The sequence below is a fragment of the Natrix helvetica genome (assembly GCF_964273705.1).
Source record: "Natrix helvetica genome assembly, chromosome: 13".
NCBI lineage: Eukaryota > Metazoa > Chordata > Lepidosauria > Squamata > Natricidae > Natrix > Natrix helvetica.
The window spans coordinates 17019936-17035965 of record NC_138557.1 but is presented as its reverse complement, the minus strand read 5'-3'; the positions used below and the strand labels follow the sequence as shown (position 1 = coordinate 17035965).

The following is a 16030-nucleotide window of genomic DNA, read 5'->3' as shown; positions in this document are numbered from 1 at the left end:
CCTCTTCCTGCAGGGGGTGGAGGCGAGTCGGCGTCCCCAGGGCCCAAGCGCACCTGGCCTGCGGCCGGAGGGGAGGCCGGCGCGAGCTCTGGCGCCGCTTCAAGAAAGGCCCGCGGACTGGAGATTCCCACCACCCTGAGCCGAAATGCAGCCCAAGAGTCTTGTCCCAAAGGACGAGAACTAAAGAAGCTTCTTGCATTAGAAGCGAAACGTTTTCAAGGAAAAGGAAACCCAGGTGCCTTCGGGAAAGCCCCTTGGAGACAGCCGTGCCCGGGAGGATGGAGGGTCTCCAGGGGCTTTTAGAGGGTCGTGTGGTGGACTTGGGTCGACACGAGAACACCAAGCGTCCCCTGCGGAGGCGTTCTGGGGGAAGACCGTCCTGCTCCCCCCCCCCCCGGGCTCCTCCAAGGCTTGCTTGGCTCCGCATTCACCGTCGTGGGAAGCAGCCAGAGTGATTGTGCACCGGGGTTGCCAGCTGGGCGCGTGGTGCGAACTGTTTCTTCATCCCTCGGGGGGGGGGGGTTGTGCTCAACTACGGACCTCCGTCCCTTCGGCCGTCCTCGTGGCTGCCCAGAGGCTCTGGCGGGCGACGGGGCAGGTGTGCCACATCCATTCAGGGGCCTCTGGGGGAGTTTCAGGCCGGGCGAGGTGGGGCGAGGCAATTGAGGCGGGCGCGCCGGAGGCCGGTGCCGTCCGGGAACCGGATCTGGGGCGGAGGCCGGCCAGGAGGGTCCGGTTCCTCCTCGCGGGCAGAAGGCAGGGGTGGCGCGCAGGCCAGGAAGCGCGGCGTGGCAGGGCTGCCATGGGCGAGGAGCAGCCCCCGACCGGCCACCGCCGAGCGCCCACCCCGCGACGCTTCCCGCTGCTGCTGGTGGTGGTGGTGGCGGAGGTAAAGCCGGGCCGCGGCGGCCCTCCCTCCCTCCTTCCCCGAGGGGAAGCTGCCCAAGCGGTCCGCCGAGCGGCCAGAGCTCCGCCAGCTCTGCTCCCACGGAAGGGCGGCCAGGCGGGCGAGGAGGCTCGGCGGAGGCGGCTGGCGGACCCGCGCTCGGGCAGACTGACGTGGGGGGTCTGGTCTGTCGGGCTGAGCTTCCGAAAGAGCGCGGAGGGAGGATGGGAGATGGAGAGGCCGGAGCCACTGGCGGCGGGTGGAGCCGGCCTGATCCTCGATGGGCCGGAGAGCCGCTGCCCTCTCCTCCAGTCGCCCAAATCGCCTGTTGGGCTGGGCTGCGTCTGGCTTTGGACGGAGGGCGCTGGCTTGGAGTCCCCAAAGGGAGTCCGCTCTCTTCGGCGCCCGGCAACTCGCAGCCTCCCCCGACGGGCGCCGCGCTAAGAGGGTCTCTGCGGGGCGGCTCGCCTTTCCCGGCTGCGGGATTGTCCGGTCTCCCGCGGTGCCAGGCGGCTTCCGGAAAGCCACCTTCGACGGCGCGGCCGAGAATCTGGCTCCGGCTCCACCCGCTGCTTCTGCCTTCTCCGCAGACTCTGGCTGGCGGTTCCGCAGCGGCGGAATCAGAGTCGGCGCCGCTCTTGGTAGCCACGCTGGACGGGCGCCTCCGCGCAGTGAGCCCGGCCACGGGGGACGCCCGGTGGACGCTGAAGGAGGGTGAGCGGCGCGCGGGGCTCCGGGGCTGCTCCTGTAACTCCCGTGCCGTCCAAGAGCGTCCAGAGGGGGGCTCTCCCCGGTTCTGACGGGCGCTGCTCTGCTTTCAGATCCGCCTCTGCTGGTGCCCCGCGAAGAGCCCGAGTGAGTGGCGCCGGCCGAGCTTCTGGGCGGGGAGAAGGCGCGCCCCGCTCACCCCAAAGCGCCGCCTGCCCCCCCCCCGCTTCATAAGGCAGCCGATGGGGGGGGGAGGCGAGGGCGGCTGAGAGCAACGGGGGGGGGGGCTGCTCTCCGCTGGTGGTCCAGCGGCCCTGTGGCGGATTGCCTGGCCAGCGTCCTTCTCCTCTTCTCTGCCCAGGCCCGCGTTTCTCCCCGACCCCAGCGACGGCAGCTTGTATGTGGTGGGGGGCAAGGACAAAGGGGGGCTGATGGTAAGTAGCCAAGAAAGGGGGACAGGGCACCCCTGAGTCAAGCTGGCCGGTGCTGAGTTTGCCTCCTGGGGAGCTCAAGGGGAAGGGGCCATCCTGCAGACATTTTCCCTGATGGGGCAGGAGAGAAAGCTGGAAGGGCTCCCTGCATCCTCAAAGTCCTGCCTTGTTCCCGTTAAGACTCACACATACACAACTTGCCACTCAGAAGCTTGTTATGTCCACAGCATCCAACATCTGGCTGATTCTCCCTTCAATCTGGACAGCAGCCAGGTGGCCAAAACAGAACCCCCCCCCCCCGGGCAACTCTCTCCAACATCCAGATGTTTTTTCAAAATAAAATATTTCAAGCAACCCCCTTCAGTTTTCCTTAGATCTTCTGCGTAACGGCAGCTGGCCCACCTCGTCTAAAGTTCCCCCACTTCTCAATCGCTACCCCTCCTTCCTTCCTTCCTTCCTTCCTTTCCTGGCATCAGCAAAACGGGCACGGGATGGTCAAAACCCAACCCAAAAACAACAACAATGACACATCATTCTATAGAACCATAAGGGTTGCTGCAAAGCAGGTTCGCCTTGCAAGTCTCTCCCTTCCCCCGTGGCCCGATCGTATCTACAAACGGGGAAACGAACCCTATAAGAGGCTATGATGGCCTTAAAGAAGTGAGTGGAAGCGATTAGAGACTCACGAGGACTCCTGAGCAATTAAAAACACCTGAGAGAGTTTCCTGGCTACTACTTGTTTGCTGTGGGCTTTATTTCTCAAGATTGTTCTCCTGCTTGAGCAGGGGGCTGGACTAGAAGTCCTCCAAGGTTCCTTCCAGAGTCCTATTCTATTCTGTTCTCTTCTATTCCATTCTATCCATAGGATACTCATGGTTAAAGGGAATAATTGACTCCCTCTTGTATTGTGTGAATGGAGGTTCTTACTTAAAGGCATCCTGAAGCCCTAGAATCCTGAAGGCTGAGGGTGCATAATTCCAGGGGCATCTTCATGTCTACCACACCAATAGTTGTTGGCACAGAGGTCATCATACATGTTCCAAGCATCTTGTGCCAAAATGCCATGCTGGATCAGCTGCTACAGATGCCGCCTTGATGAGTCCACCATTCTTAGTTAAAGGGTGATCTTGAGCTAAGTAGGATGTGTGTGTGTGTGTGTGTCTTTCTCTTTTATTTTTCTGGTAGAAGCTGCCTTTCACCATCCCGGAGCTGGTGCAGTCTTCTCCGTGCCGCAGCTCTGACGGCATGATCTACACAGGTGCTTTGGGGGGGGGGGTTGTTTCCATCCTGGGCTTGTGAAAGGCTGGAGCCCATCTCCACTTGGAAGGGGTTGGAGTGCCCCGGAATACACGTCTTCCCTCCTCAATTATCCAGGGAAAAAGGAGGATACCTGGTTTCTTGTGGATCCGGCATCGGGGGAGAAGCAGAGCGTGCTGTCGCCAGAGGCCTGGGATGGGCTGCACCCCACAAGCCCCTTGCTGTTCATCGGACGCAGTGGTAAGCATCCCTTGGGCCTCCGTCCCTGAGAAGGTTCAGGGGGAGAAACAGCCGCCTGTAGAGAAAGAAGGAGAAAGAGAGGAGGAGGAGGAGAGAGGGAGAAATGGAGAGAGGGAGAAATGGAGAGAGGGAGAGAGAAGGAGGAAGAGAGGGTAAATCAACCTTGTTCTCCTCCGCAGAGTACGTCATCACCATGTATGACACGAAGACCCGGGAGCTGCAGTGGAATGCCACCTACCTGGATTACTCCGCTTCCATCCATGAGCAGGACTCCGACTATAGTGAGTAACTGGGCAGAGCAAGGTGGCAGCCGGGATTCTCCTCTCCACACCCCCTTCCTTCCTTCCTTCCTTCCTTCCTTCCTTCCTTCCTTCCTTCCTTCCTTGTCAGCTGGCAGGGGAAGCAGCAATGTGAAACTCCAGGGAATGTCGCCATGGGTCACAGTGCAGGCAAGGAAGGAGGGCAGCCCTTCTAACCTCATTGGGGGGAGGGAGTTCAGACGAGAGGTGGGTTGCTCCCACTTAGGCTGAACCGGTACTGGAATTCAGGCCTGGGTTGCAGAACTCGTAGCGACCCAGGCTTGCCGAGCCCCCAAACTTGCTGCCACTGGGCCGCCACCATTTTGATCCTTAATGACTGTGCATGTGCAATTCACTGGGAATTGTCCTGTGCGTGCGCGAAGAACAATTTACATTGAACAGCGTGCTGGTGCTGGTTGCGAACCGGTATTAAAACCGGCAGCCACCCAGCCCTGGTTCAGATGAGGGCAGCCGGAGCTTTTCCACCCACCCACCCCTAGTGCCAATTTTAACAGCACATCTGCTATTAAATATTAGGCTCTCCCCACAAAAGCTGTTGGTTCCATCAGCCAGTCTGTGTGATCTAAGCTTATTTTTAAACGTGTGTGATCTTTTCACATCTGGAAACTGATATCCCAGCTTCTCCTCCTCAGCCCTGAAAGTCTCCCTCTTGCCAGTCGGTCTAGGCCAGGGGTCTCCAACCCTGGCAACTTTAAGCCCTGTGGACTTCAACTCCCAGAATTCCCCAGCCAGCTTTAAGTCCACCAGGCTTAAAGTTGCCAAGGTTGGAGACCCCTGGTCTAGGCTGCTGGGCTTGACAGATCCCATCAGAGATGAGACCCAGCTCCAGGATTTAGGGGTTCGACTGACCCCGTGATTAGCACTTGGCAGGCATCCGCACTCGAGGATAGCAAAGCCTCTGCCCTCCCCCGGCACAGGCATGGCCCATTTTGCCTCAAGCGGAGACAGTTGGCTGGTGACCGTGGGCAAGGAGAGCGGAGAGGTGCTCTGGGTGCAGGACTATGGATCCCCCGTAGTGGGCGTCTACAACTGGCACCAGGACAGCCTGCGTCGGGCACCCCACCTCAGCATAGCCATGGAGAGCCTGCGCTACCTTATCCTGCACGCACAGAAGATCCCCCTCCTCAACTGGACCTTCCGGACTGGCAAGGACTTTGCGGCCAAGGCCCCTTTGCTGTAAGTGCCGACCCTACGAGAGCTTTGAGGGCATGTTGGGGGGGTCTCAGGGGTGACTTCTAGGAAAGCAGTTCTGTCAAAAAAACCGGGGGGGGGGGCATAGTTGCATTTGTGGGAAGCCTAAGAGGGGAAACAGAGACACAGAAAGCGAAGAAGTTGAGCTTCGTTTTTTGTTGGCCGTCCTTAAGAGCTCCGGGCAACTGTGCAAATCACAGGCTGCAATTGGAAGAGACCTTCAAGGGCCATTTAAGAGGCAACAGTCAGCCTCCTCCCCAAATGGGCTGCCTGCACGGGAGAAAGAGGAACGTATTGATAGGCCTCCTAAAGCAAGTGAGGCTTTTGTGTCGGTTGGGAATGTTTGGAGACAGGCTGGGAGGCAGACGTGCAACCTGGTGGCACCAAGAGCACCTTAAGTGCCTCATCAGGCTTCAAGAAGACCCCAGGCTGACTCTGGGATAGGCCAAGAGAAGAGGCAGGAGGAAACAGGGAAGACAAAGGGGTGTTTTCATGTGTGTGTGTGTGTGTGTGTGTGTGTGTGTGTGTGTGTGTTTACACTGTGCCTGAAAGCAGCTCACCCAGAAGAGAGCAGAACGTGGCCAGAGAGAGTCAAGTTACCAGACAGTAGAATCCGACTGAGCCTTAGCAGGCACTTCCTTCCTGGGCCAACGGTTACTTATGCAGAGGGGCTGTGGGCTGCCTGCCTCGACTGCAGTAGAGGCTGAACAGCCCCTCCTGTCCGAGGTGATTTCTGCTGGGACATGGGTTAGACTAGATGGCCCCCAAGGTCCCCTTCCAACTTTAGTTAATCTTTTGATTCCAGCGTAGTATTGGTTTTAATCGATGTTGCTTTAAACTATTCTTAGCTGCCTGCCAGAAGAGAAAGGCAGAGCATGAATCATATAGACATGCATGTTTACACACGTGTGTGTGTGTGTGTGTGTATGGGCATGTATGCATATAACTGCTTCATGACCAAGGAGCCTTTCAGATGGTTTTTCTTTTTCCCAAACGAACTTTGCTTTGTCTTTCGTAGTTTTAAGACTCATTTTATGGTTGGTGTGTTGAAGGGTTTTTCATGGGGGATTGAGTTCTTTTGCAAACCTCCCTGGGCTCCCTTGGGAAGTCGCAGAGAATTCCTGGGAAGGAGTAAGAAAAGGGGTGGGGTGGGGGGCTGCAGGTGGGGGTCAGGCCTCTGGTACAAGAGGGCCAGACATTGGTTCCCTGGTTGCTAGGAAAACAGCCGGGGGGGGGGGGGGACAGAGGGGGGGCAGCATCTGCCTCAGGGTTAACCCTGGTCTGTTTCCCCAAAGGACACCCACCATTTCAGGAGCTTCTGGGAAAGAGATCCTGGCTGCACATGAGCTACCACACCTCCTCTCTCTGGGCAGGAGCTTTTTTTTTAAAAAATTATTTTCAAACAAACATAAACACGCAAAACATATAACATAAAAAACCTCTTCAACTACATACAGTGTTTCGATTGGTTACAAAATCTTTCTCTGTCCTTTCCATATTCAACACTTGAGCTTTATCAAAAAGCACTTATTGTCAATCAAATATCTTTGTATACATTATTATTGTACTTCATTTGTTTAATTATCACTATTGTTTCTCCATTTTAAACAAGGTATTCTAAATATGTATCCACTTATATTATGATGATTCATTATATCATCTTCAATATATCCAATAATAAAGAATTTTTTTTGTATCCTATTCTAAATCATTCTATTATTTTAGCATTAATAACATTCTCTAATAATTTTCAATTCCATGTTTTTTCCATTATTAGTATCATCAATCTAATATACATTTATACAAATTATTATAATTGTTAAATCCATTAAGCATAGCTATTATTACATCCTTTTTATATGAGGCATATTAAATTTGAAGTAAATTTATATTATGGCATTTCATTACATCATCCTGAAATCATCCAATGATATTACATCTTTATATTCTACTCTATATAATTTATCTTTTATAAAAAGGCTTTTCAACATCATCTCCATCATCCTCACTTACAGTTTATATAAAATTTCATATTATCAATCTAGTATCTATAAATGCTTTATTATCATTATTGATCATTTATTTGACTATAGCTATTATTACTTTATCTTATACATAATACTCAAAGTTTAACTAGATTTAACTAAATTTTATTGTGACATTTCATTTCATCATCCTGTATCCTTCCAGAAATAGTGCAGTCCAATATCTCTTGCCATTTGTAGAATCTGTATTCTGTTTTCTTGATAAGTCTTATGTGGACTTCTCTTGACCACTTGTTCATTGGATATCTTAAAAGAATTCGAAACCCTCCATCTGTTCCTTTCATCTGCTTGATTTTTGTTATCACTGGTGCTTCTGCCGAAATTACTCTCATTGTTTCTGCCAAATTTTTCCCCTATCCTCATCTATGTTTTGACATCTGAGATAGAGTTCCAGTTCATTGATCTCTCCTTTCCATATTCCACACTTATCACTTCCCTCCACCCTCGATTTGCTGTCAACGTCAACAATTTTCTTATCACTTTCATATGTCTCTGTAATTTTTTGAACTCTGTCCTCAAATTTCATCGTTGTTTTATAAGTATTCTCAACTCTTCCCTCCATACTTTCTGTATTTTGATATTTTGTATTTTGATCTATAAATTCAAGACTCTTTTCAATTCTCTCTGTAGTTACTAAGAGTTTTTGAATTTCTAACATAATTTTTTGCAATGTTAGTTCCTTTTCTTCTTCATATTGTGCCATTTTTCCAAGTTATAGACACTGCCACTAAAACATCCAAGGCTTTTGCTAGGTTTCAAACAAATTCAGTGAAGTTTTTTCCACTGACCCTTTCGGTAAACCAAGCCGATAGTTTTGTAATATCAGATGTTGCCAAGCCTCTAGCCACTAGATGACAGTGTTAACATCTTTTCCCTCTGTTTTTGGCTCTTTTTTTCTAAACTCCCATTTTTCTCCGGAAAGAGAAAAAAAAAATGTTTAAAGATTGCGATCCGGCTGAGCCTTGTGAGGAAAGAGGCTTTTAATTCACAAACACAAAAAATGGGGAAAGTATAAAGGAAGAGGGGGGGGGGAGATCAGTCCAGTTTAAAAGTAAGAGGCATTTGTAAAAAGTCATCCATTAAAAAAAAAACAAAATCAAAGTGAAAAAGATAATACGATAGTTTTAAACCAGGATAAATTCGCCACTTGTTTCCTTCTGTCTTCAATTTTATTTTGACTAGTCTTTTGGGTTTTTTCTTCTCTAATAATAAAGATTATTCTCACCATTTCGACACACTGTCTCTCCTGTGCTGCTTCTGTTTCAGGGGCTTGTCCCAACCTTCTGCAGCCATATTGGTTGCTTCTCTTGTAGCTGGCAAAAAGAGCTTTTTCCTGGATCGATCAGGGGCTTTGCGATGCCCCTGAGATCAGAAGTACATGCCCTTTACTATCACCATTCCTTCAGAACGGTTTAGATCCAGAAAGGATCTTCCAGCAACAGAGATATCAACAGCAATCCTGGAGCCCCAAGTTTGCATGTTGTGTCGTTGCGACATCAAGCCCCGCCTTTCTCTGGGCAGGAGCTTTGATCTCCTGCTTCTTTGGTTCAGGGGAGCCATGAATGGAAGGGGCTGCAAGGGAATTCCCTGCCCCTGACCTTCCCCATGTCAGCCCCTGCAGCCCAGCCCCTTCCTCCAGGGCCCTTGTGGGGACAGGAGCCACTGTGGCTGCCAGCCACCCATTTGTGCCTCTCTAAGCCTGGGAATGGTTTATCCATCAGTGCAGTTGGGGAGTGAATAGATTTATATTCCGTTTTTGTTTCGTGCAAACCCTCTTCCCCCCAAGCCACCCTAGGGGTCGGGTTGAAGGATGCTGCCTTAGACTGTCCCTGCCTACCAGAGCTCAGCCTCCAGATGTTCAGGTCCTCCTGAATCTCCACAGAATTTACAGGACAGCACTCTGAGCCATGGAGGGGCTTCCTCACCCTTGCTGCCCCCCCTTTTCTTTCAGCACAACCCTGTATGTGGGCAAGTATGCGGGGGGCTTCTATGCATTGACGTCCCTGGTGCATGAAGGCATGGCCCTGGTGGTGAGTTTTCCCTGGGGGGGGGAGGGATGGGTAGGTGGGGGGGGGGTCCTGGTGATCATTGGCCTGTCTCTGCCTCCTGCAGCCTCAGGGGGTTTCTCTGGCCCAGGGCAGCGGTCCCACCACACGTGAAGTGACCCTCCAAAGGTCTGGTGAGTGCAAGATCACCCCCAGCACGGGCATCCAGTACCCGCCGGGCACCATCTTCCTCCCCCACAGCCAGTGGCTGCTGATAGGTGAGTGCCTGGGCTCTGGGGCCCACCCTGAGAGACAGCCTCCATTTCTGCCAGAGGTTGCCCAGAGGCCCTGAATGGTAGGGGAAGAAAGCCCCCCCTCCCCAGACTGAATGGTTTTCAATGCTGCCATTCTGCATAAGAACATGTGTGTGCATACTGGCAGGCATGGGCTGACCCCCCCCCCTTTCCCCTCTGGTCCCTGGGTGGGGGGTGCCAAGCCTCTGAGGTTCAGAAAGGGGAGGGGGAGGAAGTTGTGAAGAGAAGATTTGGGGGCAGCTGAGGGTCCCAGAAGATCAGCATTAGAAGAGAGCGGGGGTGGGAGTTGAGGAAAAGAACCACAGTCAGCATAACTGAAGCTTTGGGCGATGCAGGCGGGTGGAGCTCAGCCATGGGGAGCTCTCCTTGGGGAGGGCCCCCAACTCAGCAGGGGGACTCCAGGCTGCCCCCTTCCTTCCAGGCCATCATGAGATGCCCCCACTAGTCCACACCACCATGCTGAGGGCTCCTCCAGGCAGCCTGCGGAGGGCCCCACACGACTCCCGTGCTCACAGCCTCTTCGGAGAGGTAGGGGGCAAGAGAGGGGAGGGAAGGGATGATGGGGGAGGGGGCTGCAGGGCAGAGTCCTCCAGCCCGGGTGACGATGGCCTCCTAAGAGAAGGGGGAGAGCCTCCCGACTGCTTCACCCAGGGTCCTCGTCAGAAGGCACAGAGCCAGCGATTCAGCCCTGGGGTCTCCCAGGCTTTTCTTGCAAACACCCCAATGCTCGTGAGCTATTGTGGGAATTGGGGGGGGGAGCAAGAAAGACACGCAGAGGGTGTGCTTGCTCCTCTTCCCCTTCCCCACTGCAGGTGGCATCTGAGGCAAAAGACCCGGCCGGGCTGGCCCCACTTCCAGGCCCGAGGTCCAGGCCCTGTGGCTGGGCGGTGGCTCTGTGTCCCCCTCCGTCCTTGCCAAGAGCTTCCGGTCTCTTTCAGTTCCTGGCCCCTGAGGGCCCGCAGGAGGATCCGGCTGATGGTCGGCCCTGGGGGGATCATGCCGCGAAGGAGGCCCCAGTGGAAGTGGATCCCTCCTTTGGCAGCTGGGAGCTGGTTGTGGTTGGCGTGGCTTCCATCTGTTGGGGCGGGGGGCTCCTCTGCCTCCTGCTCTGGGTGAGTGGGCTTCATCTGATCCTCTTCCAGCTTTCTGTGCTTTGGGAGGATTGCAGGGGCCCCGGGGCCAAGCCAGGAGAGGCACCCCTCGGTCCCTGCCAGCTGCTAGAGGAGGCCATTTCATGGGCCCTATTGGGGAGGGGTCTTTGCCAGGATGTAGCCAGTCCTTCCCCCAGCCTGATGATGGGGGCCCAACAGTAAAGGCAGGTGGTCTCTTCCCCTTTCGTTCCTGCTGCCGCTCTCCTAGAGGGCCCCTCTTGAGCGCAGCTCCAGCCAGCAGCCTCCTGTGTCCTCCAGCCATTCCCCAAGAAGGACTCCTGAAGGGTCCCTGGAACTGGACCAGGGGGCAGAGCTGCCCTTCTCCTCAGCCTCGGCGGATAAAGCCTCCCTTCAGGGCCCTGGTCCAGGTGGGTACCTGCCCAGCTAGCAGAGGGTGTATTGGGGAGGGGGCTGTCCAAGAGCCCCTAGGGGGCCTTCCTCTTCCTCTCTTCTCCCCCTCAGCAGGCGTTGACCCAGAGACAGTGACGGTGGGGAAGCTCTCCTTCAGAGCCCAGGAGGTGCTGGGCCGGGGGGCCGGGGGCACCTTTGTCTTCCGGTGAGTGGCAGCTGCTGAAAAAAAGGGCCCAGCCCTGCTTTCCAACTGAGGGGCTTCCTGTAGGGTCCTACAGGCCGAGGGTCCTGGGTTGCTCAGGCCCAACCTTGAAGAGGCAGCTGGACGAGCCTCCCTCTTGGGGTCCAGGAGGCCGAAGTGCTGGGCATCCTCAGAGGGGGCCCAGACGGCAGAGGGCAGAGGCTGAGCGAGGGCTTTGCTGGACGAGGGAGGTGGGCATTCTGGGCCCAGAGGAGAAGCCCTTCCTCCCCATTGCCTCACCTGGAGGGGCTTCCTCCTTCAGAGGCCGCTTTGATGGGCGTGACGTGGCTGTGAAGCGGTTGCTTCCGGAAAGCGTCCGCTTGGTGGACCGCGAGGTGCAGCTGTTGCGAGAGTCGGACACACATCCCAACGTGGTCCGTTATTTCTGCACCGAGGCCGACGGGCAGTTCCACTACATCGCCCTGGAGCTCTGCTCTGCCACCCTGCAGCAGGTGAGGAGGCAGCCCCCCCTCTCCACCCCCTCACATCCCTGCCAATATGAATCTGCCCTGTTTGGTCTCCGTGCCCCAAGGGCTGCATTGCATGAAGCTGTCTGGTGAAATGCTTCCCTCCGGCCTGCTGGCCCCGCCTGGCCGCCACTTCAGATGCTGTGCCTAGTTTCCTTGCCTGGGGAAGCCCCTCTGAGCTCAGCAGGGGGACCCTGACTTCCACCCCCACCAGCCCAAATATTCGGAAATGACAGGAAATCCAGCTGCGTCTGTCCGAGGGACAGAAACAACTTTGTGTGACTTGAGGGATCTCTCCCCAAACGCTGCTGAGCACTTCGTCTGAAAAGAGATCGCCTCCGGGGGAGGGTGGAGGGTGGGGGGGGATTGGCAGATTCTGAAGGCCGTCAGAGCTGATGGCTCTTCCGACATAGCTGGGGGTGGGTGGGGGAGACAGACTTGATGGGGGGGGGGACTCCCAGCAAGGATTGCCCTGGCCTCTTCCCTTCTGCCCCCTCCAGTATGTGGAGCGCTCTGTCTTCCCTGGAAAGGCCCTGGATTCTCTCTCCCTGCTCACCCAGACCATGTCCGGACTGGCCCATCTGCACTCCCTCAGCATAGGTGAGATACACCCCCCCCAGCGAGGGCCATTGCCTCCCCCTCCCCTTGAAACGGAGGCTGGGTGTCATCCAGGCTGGTGCTGAGGACCTTTTCTGGGCAGCTCATCGTGACCTGAAGCCCTGCAACATCCTGATCTCAGGCCCCGACGGGCAAGGGCAGCTCCGAACGGTCATCTCCGACTTTGGCCTGTGCAAGAAGCTGAAGCGGGGTCATCAGAGCTTCAGCCTCGGCTCAGGCATCCCTGGCACCGAGGGGTGGATCGCACCCGAGATGCTCAGGGAGGACGCCCAGGAGAGCCCGGTGAGAACAGCCGAGCTCCCTTTGGGGTCTGGGAGTTGAGAGTTTGGGAAGTTTGGGGACCTGGCCCTGCCCTGCCCTCCGCCCAGGGTGTCATCCCAGGGGAAAGAGAGGCCCAGAGAAGAGGCAGGAGGGAAATCTAACCTTGGGCCTTCAAAGACTCAAGGAAGCGGCTGCCTCTGGCCCTGGCTTCCTGCTCTCTTACAGACCTGTGGGGTAGACATCTTCTCCGCCGGCTGCGTCTTCTACTACGTCCTGTCCCATGGGCAGCATCCCTTTGGGCACAGCTTCCATCGCCAGGCCAACATTCTGGCAGGCACCTATCAACTGCCGAGGCTCCAGCAGGACACTCACAGTAAGGGGGCTGCCGTGGGGTGCTTTGGCCCTGTGGGAGCATGTGTGGGGAAGCCCCCTTCCTTCCACCCTGCCTGCCTGGGTTCTCCTGGGACGACCTCCCTGGCTCAACTGTTCCTCAGCCATGGCTGAGCCCTTTCTCCTCGGCTTCACCCTGCATGGCAGGTGAATCCTTGGACAACCTCTTGAAGGTCCCTGCTTGCTTGCTCTCCCAGGCCACATAGTAGGGCGGGACCTGATAGAAGCCATGATCAGCAGTGAGCCCCACCTGCGCCCCTCGGCCGCACAGGTGCTCTGCCACCCCTTCTTCTGGGGCCCCGAGAAGCAGCTGCAGTTCTTCCAGGTGAGTCCTGGGTGGGGGACGCTCCTCCCGGCTGCCCTTCTCAGTCGCGCTCTGCCCTGCTGCCCACGCTCTCTCCCCTCTGCAGGACGTCAGTGACCGCCTTGAAAAGGAGCCGGCAGAGGGGCCCCTGGTCGGCCCCCTGGAGGCCGGGAGCCTGGCGGTGGTGCGAGGGAACTGGCAGTTGCATCTCTCGGCCCCACTACAGGCAGGTAGGTGCCGGCCCCCTCTGCGCCCCCCGTGTTCCTGGGGGAGGGAAATTACTGCAGGAGCCTTGTTGGCCCTCTTGGCCCCTCTCACTCTCTCCCCACTCCCCCGCAGACCTCAGGAGGTTCCGGAGATACCAGGGCACCTCAGTCCGGGAGCTCTTGCGGGCCATGAGGAACAAGGTACCATGCCAACCCCAGCTGGGCTCTTTGGGGAATGCCAGGCCCTCTGCGGCTGAGTGGCACATGAGTGGGTGGCTTCTCCCCCATTCCCTCGGGCACCCCCTGTCCCCCTTCAGTCTCTGAGTGTGGCCCTGTCCCCTGGGGGCCCCTTTCTCCTTCAGAAGCATCACTACTACGAACTGCCCGGCAACGTCCAGGAGGCCCTTGGCAGCCTTCCCCATGGATTCCTCCAGTACTTCCTGGACCGTTTCCCCTGCCTCCTGCTCCACACTCATCAGGCCATGCGCCTATGCGCTGCCGAGCGGCTCTTCCGGAGATACTACTGCCAGGAGGAGTGAAGAGCATTCCACAAGGACGGGGCATTTCTCGGCCCCTGCGTTCCCACAGCTCCACATCTGGAGGGACCGATTCAGCTCAGGGCATCCAAGCCCCACCAGCTCCCTAGCAGAGGTGTTTATGCGGGGCCAGAAGCTAATCCCTGGGGTTTCCAGGAGGCCTTAGGCAGAGAGAAGCAGAGGTGGGGGGGGCTTCCCAAGAGGATCTGCTGTCTTCCCTTCAATTCTCACCTGAAGAGAGTAGGGGAGCATCACCTGTCCACATGGGCTGCACTGCGTAACCTGAGCCTGCTGTGGCCATTCCAGAGAAGGGATCCTCCTCTAAAGGCAGCCAGAGGTGCTCAGGCTGGGCTCTGCCCTGCCTCCTTCTCCCCCCTCCCCCCCAATGGCATTTTATTCCCAGGCTCATCATGAATGGAGAGGGAGGGGGCACCTCCAGTTGCCTCAGAGACCTTCTGGAGTGGGGGGGGGGGTCAGTAGCAGAAATCTGGAAATTGGGGTTTAAAAGAAAACCTAGCAGCATATACAGAAAGGCCACAGAAGGGAAGCAAGCAGGCGGCCTCTGCTCTGCAGCTGGATGGCCGTCAGGAAGGAAGGCACTTTCTTCAGCCAGGAAGCAGCAGGAGGAAGGGGATGGCCGTGCAGGGGCTGCCCTTGAGAAGGAAATGTCATAACTGCCTTTTAATTCATTGCACTTACACAGAAGCCCAGCTGTGGACTGGTTTTAGCCATGATTTGATGTACTAGACAGAATTAGATCAATCTGAACATCAGCCGCATTGTCAGACTGTTATTTTTTTAATCAGACAATTTTAACGGATTGTGGAAAAGCGACAAACAATAGATTGACTTCAGGAAAACATTTGGCCAAATTTGTCGTGGCAGCAGCCAGCAAAGTATCGGATGGCTCCCCGCAGCCCTGACCCTCACTGGAAGAGGAGCAGGAAGGCATCCTGGGGCCACCCAGAGATCAGCCGGTCTTTTCTGATCATTACTGAGCCAGGTGAGATTAGCACAAGAGCAAAGATGGCTGCCGAGAGAGAAGATTCACTCTCCTGCGTTTGCGGCTGCTGCCATGTTTGATGAAGGCCCAGTCCTAGAAGATACGCAAGGCGGCTTCAGGTGGATCTTGAGTTGGGTAAATCATCCTCCCCCCCCCGCCCCGCCTCCTTTGTGGCTGCAATCATCAAACAAATCCATGGTTTGCTAGGGGCCAATGTAGCCCAAAAGCAAAAGGTGTTTTTGGGGAGGCAAAACGGTCATAAAAACCGTGAGCAGAGGATGGGGTAGTTAGTATTTACAAATGGTGTAAATATGGTTGCTAAATACTCCAATTGGGGGTCACGTGACCCTGGAAACCCCCCCCCCCCCAACTGTTGGCACATGGCATCTGGGGCCTAAGTACTCTCCCAGGGAGGTGCACTGTAACGCCAGTTGCTAAGTGTGACTGGTCATAAGTTGAGGACTACCTCTACTCTCAAACTGGCTGAAGCAACCGTGGAACATTCCGGCAGCGTCTGCGTCCAAGGACAGGTGCAACTGGGACCCTCTGATGTCCTTGCGTAGAGCCAGTGTGGCCCCTGACCTGGTTCTTGGTCCTGCTGGTGGCCCAAAGGGGGTTCAGTCCATTGGGTCACAAAGGGGGCTGATCCCAAGACAAACACCTCAAAGCGTCTGTTGCGTGAAGGCTATTTGGCAAACTATGTTTAGGTGCAGTGATAAAAATCTCTCGCAACAAACCACGGAAGCAACAGCAGCACGCCTAAAACGCTTTTAAGATTTTAAGAAATTTAAAATATTCCTGCCAGGCTCTGTGTTCCAACTGTGATGACAATTAAGATCGAGGCTCCCATCTCTGGGAGGGGGGAATCCCCACAAACTCCCTTTGGGAGAAGAATGGACAAGGAGAGCTTCCTCAACCCATCAGGGGCTCCACAGTTTAAGGGCCTTAAATGCAGCCACCAAATGCCAGCAGGGCACAGAGAACCACAGACGACAGCAACTGCTGCGCCCGGGGGCTCCTTGTCCGAGTGGGGCCATTCTGGACACACCTTGAGGTGGGGAGCACATCCACGTAACAAAGGGTCCCCTCCGCCTGAGCCCTCCATCCTGGGTTTGCTGGTCCTCG

The 16030-nt window shown here is 55.6% G+C and overlaps 1 protein-coding gene across 2 annotated transcripts; it reads left to right on the top strand.

Annotated features, from left to right (window-relative positions):
- Positions 1-767: 767 nt before the first annotated feature.
- On the top strand, positions 768-14769 carry ERN2 (endoplasmic reticulum to nucleus signaling 2). Of its 2 annotated transcripts, XM_081966039.1 has the most exons (22): positions 768-889; positions 1477-1600; positions 1708-1741; positions 1956-2028; positions 3211-3283; positions 3400-3522; positions 3702-3803; positions 4760-5018; positions 9030-9108; positions 9191-9341; positions 9799-9905; positions 10316-10489; positions 10737-10896; positions 10994-11084; positions 11383-11572; positions 12088-12187; positions 12288-12487; positions 12692-12839; positions 13054-13181; positions 13267-13390; positions 13500-13567; positions 13729-14769. In XM_081966039.1, the coding sequence occupies exons 1-22, from the start codon at positions 803-805 to the stop codon at positions 13903-13905; spliced, it is 2772 nt and encodes a 923-aa protein (XP_081822165.1). In that variant the 5' UTR covers positions 768-802; the 3' UTR covers positions 13906-14769. The 2 variants fall into 2 exon arrangements, with proteins under 2 accessions (XP_081822165.1, XP_081822166.1); XM_081966040.1 differs by lacking the exons at positions 768-889; positions 1477-1600; positions 1708-1741; positions 1956-2028 and having other exon boundaries at positions 2679-3283; positions 10991-11084.
- The last annotated feature ends 1261 nt before the right edge of the window (positions 14770-16030 follow it).

Coding starts and splice junctions, on each gene's coding strand:
- ERN2 (XM_081966039.1), top strand. CDS start 803: ATGGGCGAGGAGCAGCCCCCGACCGGCCACCGCCGAGCGCCCACCCCG. Junction 13,182..13,266: donor AGCAGCTGCAGTTCTTCCAG/GTGAGTCCTGGG, acceptor TCCCCTCTGCAG/GACGTCAGTGACCGCCTTGA. Junction 13,568..13,728: donor TGCGGGCCATGAGGAACAAG/GTACCATGCCAA, acceptor TTTCTCCTTCAG/AAGCATCACTACTACGAACT.